Source organism: Procambarus clarkii, chromosome 32, assembly GCF_040958095.1.
Source record: "Procambarus clarkii isolate CNS0578487 chromosome 32, FALCON_Pclarkii_2.0, whole genome shotgun sequence".
NCBI lineage: Eukaryota > Metazoa > Arthropoda > Malacostraca > Decapoda > Cambaridae > Procambarus > Procambarus clarkii.
The window spans coordinates 42,413,997-42,421,185 of NC_091181.1; the positions used below are offsets into that span (position 1 = coordinate 42,413,997).

Genomic DNA, 7,189 nt, shown 5'->3' on the forward strand with positions numbered 1-7,189 from the left:
TCAACCCCTAGGTCTTTCTCTCTCTCTGACTCTTGAAGTATTTCATCTCCCAAGTGATACCTTGTATCTGGTCTTCTGCTTCCTACCCCTGTCTTCATTACATTTGCTTGGGTTAAACTCTAACATCCATTTGTTCGACCATTCCTGCAGCTTGTCCAGGTCTTCTTGAAGCCTCAAGCTGTCCTCCTCTGTCTTAATCCTTCTCATAATTTTGGCGTCGTCAGCAAACATTGAGAGGAATGAGTATATATCCTCTGGGAGATCATTTACATATATCAGAAACAGGATAGGTCCAAGCACAGAGCCCTGTGGGACTCCACTGGTGACTTCACGCCATTCTGAGGTCTCACCCCTCACTATAACTCTCTGCTACCTATTGCTTAGGTACTCCCTTATCCACTGGAGCGCCCTACCAGTTACTCCTGCCTGTTTCTCCAGCTTATGCATCAACCTTTTATGGGGTACTGTGTCAAAAGTTTTCCGACAGTAAAAAAATGCAGTCCGCCCATCCTTCTCTTTCTTGCTTAATCTTTGTCACCTGATCATAGAATTCTATCAAGCTTGTAAGGCAAGATTTACCCTCCCTGAACCCATGTTGATGGGTTGTCACGAAGTCTCTTCTCTCCAGATGTGTTACTAGGTTTTTTCTCACAATCTTCTCCATCACCTTGCATGGTATACAAGTTAAGGACACTGGCCTGTAGTTCAGTGCCTCTTGTCTGTCACCCTTTTTAAATATTGGTACTACATTAGCAGTCTTCCATACTTCTGGTAGGTTTCCCGTTTCCAGTGACCTACTATACACTATTTAGAGTGGCAAGCAAAGTGCACTCTTTCAATATCCATGGTGAGATTCCATCCGGCCCAACAGCTTTTCTCACATCCAGCTCCAATAGGTGCTTCTTGACCTCATCTCTTGTAATTTCGAACCTTTCCAAGGTCACCTGGTTTGCTGCCACCTCTCCTAGCGCCGTGACGTCTCCCTGTTCTATTGTAAAGACCTCCTGGAACCTTTTGTTGAGTTCTTCACACACCTCTTTGTCATTCTCTGTGTACGTGTCCTCGCCCACCCTAAGTTTCATCACCTGTTTCTTCACTGTTGTTTTCCTCCTGATGTGACTGTGTAGTAGCTTTGGTTCGGTCTTGACTTTATTAGCTATATTATTTTCATACCTTTTCTCAGCTGCTCTTCTCACACTAACATACTCGTTCCTGGTTCTCTGGTATCTCTCTCTACTTTCTGGTGTTCTGTTATTACGGAAGTTCCTCCATGCCCTTTTGTTCAGCTCCTTTGCTTTCATACATTCCCTATTAAACCACGGATTCTTCCTTTGTTTCTCTGTTTTTTCCTGTTGGGCTCGGACAAACCTGCTTACAGCCTCCTGACATTTTTTGGGTGACATAGTCCATCATGTCTTGTACAGACTTGGTTCCGAGTTCTGTGTCCCAATGTATATTTCCTAGGAATTAATTCATCTCCTTGTAGTTTCCCTTTCGGTACGCCAGCCCTTTGTTTCCCAGTTCTTTTTTGGGGGTGATAATTCCTAGCTCAACCAGGTACTCAAAGCTCAATACACTATGATCACTCATTCCCAAGGGGGCTTCCAACTTAACTTCCCTTATATCCGACTCATTTAGGGTGTGTGTGTGTGTGTGTGTGTGTGTGTGTGTGTGTGTATGTGTGTGTGTGTGTGTGTGGGGTTCTGTTTTGTCCCTCCCGCTTCCCGTGCGTTCCGGTGCTTTCTTTTGTGTGTCTGTGTTGGGTTTTTGTGTTTTCCCTGTGGCCCTTTTGGCTTGTTTTGTCCCCGTGTTTCCCATGTTACTTCTAATGTTCCCTTTTGTTGCTCCTGTGTACGTTTCCTGTGTATACTTCTTGTGTATATTTCCTGTGTTTTCCTGTTTCGTCTTCTGTACTTGTTCTGTGTTTATGCACTTGTTCTTTGTTTATATTATCTTTTGTTTTTGCGGCCCTCGTTTGAATTTTTGATCCTGTTTGTGTTGAAATGTTATTTCTTATTGTATTTATTGTATTTATTGTATTTATTGTATTTATTGTATTTACTTATATAAATAAAAAAATGGTCGAAAGTACCAATCTGTCGAGATGAACCATCGGTAAGTTTACTTTTGAGTTATTGAATTTGGGCAAGAGAGAATTTTTTACCTGCAATATATATATATATATATATATATATATATATATATATATATATATATATATATATATATATATATATGTCGTACCTAATAGCCAGAACGCACTTCTCAGCCTACTATTCAAGGCCCGATTTGCCTAATAAGCCAAGTTTTCATGAATTAATGTTTTTTCGTCTACCTAACCTACCTAACCTAACCTAACCTAGCTTTTTTTGGCTACCTAACCTAACCTTACCTATAAATATAGGTTAGGTTAGGTTAGGTAGGGTTGGTTAGGTTCGGTCATATATCTACGTTAATTTTAACTCCAATAAAAAAAAATTGACCTCATACATAGAGAAAAGGGTTGCTTTATCATTTCATAAGAAAAAAATTATAGTAAATATATTAATTCAGGAAAACTTGGCTTATTAGGCAAATCGGGCCTTGAATAGTAGGCTGAGAAGTGAGTTCTGGCTACTAGGTACGACATATATATATATATATATATATATATATATATATATATATATATATATGACTTAACCTCTTCTAACAATCCTAGACCAAATACATGCTTTCTTAGGCGTAATATATTACATGTATATGTATACTAGGCCTAAGAATACTTAAGTTTGGTTTTAATCTTAATTTTTCCGGACTCTATAAAATTAATAGTACAAAAAGTGGTTTACTGGTGGTCCATCACTACATATTGATATATTCGACGAAATAGTTACTATAAGTACCATCTTTGCAGGAGGATGGATTGTCTTAGCTATAGAAACATACTAGTCACATCACTACACAAAGCGGACCTACAATCACTGGTATATCCCCCAAACTTGGTATATATGTTCTGAGAGTTTACTTTTGCCCTGAATTATTGTCAGGGATTAAAGTATACTTGCCAGCTGGTTACTGAACTATTCTTATTGGCCTTCCTGAAGCTGGTACGCCTTGAGCCCAATAGTAAACCAAACAATACCATGCAGAGGCGCACCACTGACGCTATTAGACACAATAGATGGCTGTCATTGAGCTGAGAGTTCAGCACGCTCGGTTCCTGCGAGGTTTACACCAATCTTCTGCAGCCTCTCCTTTACATGTCCTCAATCATTAATGTGTACTCCAGGAGTCCGTATTCTTCACCACCAGCCAGGTTCGTTACTCTTGTCTCGCCGTCATTGCTTCCTGTCACCGACATGGTTGGGCACCTGTCCTTCATCCACATGGTTGGGCACCGGTCTTTCATCCACATGGTTGGGCACCGGTCCATCATCCACATGGTTGGGCACCTGTCCTTCATCCACATGGTTGGGCACCGGTCCTTCATCCACATGGTTGGGCACCGGTCCTTCATCCACATGGTTGGGCACCGGTCCTTCATCCACATGGTTGGGCACCTGTCCATCATCCACATGGTTGGGCACCGGTCCATCATCCACATGGTTGGGCACCTGTCCTTCATCCACATGGTTGGGCACCGGTCCTTCATCCACATGGTTGGGCACCGGTCTTTCATCCACATGGTTGGGCACCTGTCCATCATCCACATGGTTGGGCACCTGTCCATCATCCACATGGTTGGGCACCGGTCCTTCATCCACATGGTTGGGCACCGGTCCTTCATCCACATGGTTGGGCACCGGTCTTTCATCCACATGGTTGGGCACCTGTCCATCATCCACATGGTTGGGCACCGGTCCTTCATCCACATGGTTGGGCACCGGTCCTTCATCCACATGGTTGGGCACCGGTCCATCATCCACATGGTTGGGCACCGGTCCTTCATCCACATGGTTGGGCATCGGTCCTTCATCCACATGGTTGGGCACCGGTCCTTCATCCACATGGTTGGGCACCGGTCCTTCATCCACATGGTTGGGCACCGGTCCTTCATCCACATGGTTGGGCACCGGTCCTTCATCCACATGGTTGGGCACCTGTCCATCATCCACATGGTTGGAAACCGGTCCTTCATCCACATGGTTGGAAACCGATCCTTCATCCACATGGTTGGAAACCGGTCCTTCATCCTCATGGTTGGAAACCGATCCTTCATCCATATGGTTGGAAACCGGTCCTTCATCCACATGGTTGGGCACCGGTCCTTCATCCACATGGTTGGGCACCTGTCCATCATCCACATGGTTGGAAACCGATCCTTCATCCATATGGTTGGAAACCGGTCCTTCATCCACATGGTTGGAAACCGATCCTTCATCCACATGGTTGGAAACCGGTCCTTCATCCACATGGTTGGAAACCGATCCTTCATCCATATGGTTGGAAACCGGTCCTTCATCCACATGGTTGGGCACCGGTCCTTCATCCACATGGTTGGGCACCGGTCCTTCATCCACATGGTTGGGCACCGGTCCTTCATCCACATGGTTGGGCACCGGTCCTTCATCCACATGGTTGGGCACCTGTCCATCATCCCCAACAGTTCTCATATGGGGATATTGTCCTCATGTTTCTTCCCAAGAGCTACATAGTTACGCTATGGGGGTACCCGGCTATACCCGGGTATCTCCCCTTCATTCCTAACTCTCCCTCACTCGTCTCTCCATCCCTTTCCCTCCTCTCCAACTTTCTCCCCCTTGTCCTCCCCTCTCCCAATCTCCCTGATCTCTCCCCTCTCTTCCCGCTCTTCACCTTTCCCCATCTGCCTCCCCCCTCTCTCTTTCCCTCTCTTCAAACATCCTCCCTTCTCCTTCATTCTCTCCCTATCCTTATCATCTCTGTGTCTGCTTCTATCTGCCTGTTTGTGTGTTTGTTTTTTTGCCTGTCTTAATCCTGTCGCTCTCTATATGCCCTGGTCGACCAGCTCTTTCTCCAGGCCTCTCTGTTTATCTGTCTCCGTCTCTGTATGTCTGTCTCTCTCTGATTCTCTGTTTTTTTGTTGGCTACCACACTGTTTCTGTCTTTGTCTCTCTCTTATAAAAAAATATAATAGTTTCCCACTGGCGTGTGGGTGGACCACCGGTGGTAGGAGACTATCAGTGTGTGAAATATCACAAAATATATTAGTTTTCCATTAGCCTTGAGACTAGACCAGTGAGAACACCTTTAAATCTAGCTGTGTGAGGATCCTCTGTTTTATGCTGCTATGGGCAAAGTATTATGATTAGAAAATTTAGTGTATTTTTCTCTAGACTTGTGAAATTTTTTTCATATTTCAGTATGAAAATAGATGAGATTTTTATTGTTAAAATGTTTAGCAAAGGTGTGGCTGACAAGCAGTGTCAAAATCAGCCATGGGAGTCTGTGTGTGACGGTGGCAAGCTGTCCCCTCTTTAATTCTAGCGACCCCGACCTGCCTATGTCTGTCCCATACCCCAGACCATTTACGCACCAAAGTTGGAAGAGCCTAGCACCAAGTGTCTGGCCTCCAATCTTAGACAGACAGACATAAAAACAAACATTCTCTCTTACATATATAGATTAGCTTACCACTTTCTCCAAACAGCTTTCTCTTTTTCCCTTACCTCACTTTCATTGCTCACTCTCCCAGCCGTATAGCAGATTGCTCCAGCAGCAGCCAGTGTGCACAATATCCAGAAGCAATATTATATCAACACAGAGTGAACGCTTCCAACGTTGAATTAACGGCACTCTTGCATATTGTGACCACTGTGAATGCGTCGACACTGTCAACAACGTTACCAGCCAGCAGTGACCTCGTCACCAGCCAGCAGTGACCTTGTCACCAGCCAGCAGTGACCTCGTCACCAGCCAGCAGTGACCTTGTCACCAGCCAGCAGTGACCTTGTCACCAGCCAGCAGTGACCTCGTCACCAGCCAGCAGTGACCTTGTCACCAGCCAGCAGTGACCTCGTCACCAGCCAGCAGTGACCTAGTCACCAGCCCGCAGTGACCTTGTCACCAGCCAGCAGTGACCTCGTCACCAGCCAGCAGTGACCTCGTCACCAGCCAGCAGTGACCTTGTCACCAGCCAGCAGTGACCTCGTCACCAGCCAGCAGTGACCTAGTCACCAGCCAGCAGTGACCTTGTCACCAGCCAGCAGTGACCTCGTCACCAGCCAGCAGTGACCTCGTCACCAGCCAGCAGTGACCTCGTCACCAGCCAGCAGTGACCTCGTCACCAGCTAGCAGTGACGTTGTCTCCGACTGCCACCTTGTGTAATCAAATTTCATCTATGATAATAAGGTGTGATCTCTCAATACTAATGTGTGGAAGTTGTCATTAATGTTTCTCCTTGACTTCGTGGCTAAATAATTGATTTGCTGTCACAAGTCGCTGATTATCCGTAATGTTTCCGTTCAGCGAAGTAGCATGAACACTGATCCGCGTTCTCGAGCTGAGGTGATCTGGTTAGTCCGTTCTAGCGACGTCACATGCGTCAAATTTGAAGCGGTATTGCTTATCCGGAAGTTTGCGAACAGATGCTCATTTCGTCCCAGAAAGCGATAATATTGCGATATTCCTTTAATTTTTAGTCAGATATCGAGATTTTGACATTGAAGTCGATAGCGTTAAAATTGGGGTGGATTAATTGAGAAAACTGGTTGATCTGGTAGAATCATCAAGCATGAAGAATGGCTGGTGTCACAGGTGGCGTGGGGACCTGGTCGACCCATTCTCAACTTTTTGTATTAAGTTGATTTATTGTGTAACGATCCGGACGATCTTTTTTATCAAAGTAGAACCTGGTTTTGTCTACGTGATTAATGATCTTTTTTATATTATTATTATTTGTTTTCAAGGGAGCGCATTCATTTGTTTGCTTGGCCCCCCTTTCCCCTTTTACCCTCCCCCCTCTCACCTCCCACCTGCATCATCCTTTCCCCATTGTCTACCATTATCACCTGCTCACCCTCCCTTCTAGGCTCTCTCTCTCTCTCTCTCTCTAGGAATACAAGATTTGATTTTTTTTGTTTACAAATTAAATAGTTATCCGTTTGATTTATATCTGTGGGATGTTTGTGGGACAAGGCCAAGACGGTATGGCTCGGGAAGAACAGTTGGCTCTGTTGAAGATATCTGTTTATTGTATTACGGCCGAATTTTCAGTATCAGAAAATT

The 7,189-nt window shown here is 44.9% G+C and overlaps 1 protein-coding gene across 1 annotated transcript; it reads right to left on the reverse strand.

The window, feature by feature from the left end:
- Window positions 1-3,320: 3,320 nt before the first annotated feature.
- On the reverse strand, window positions 3,321-4,595 carry LOC138370550 (uncharacterized). The gene has a single exon (XM_069334935.1). The coding sequence runs from the start codon at window positions 4,593-4,595 to the stop codon at window positions 3,321-3,323; it is 1,275 nt and encodes a 424-aa protein (XP_069191036.1).
- Between the last annotated feature and the right edge of the window lie 2,594 nt (window positions 4,596-7,189).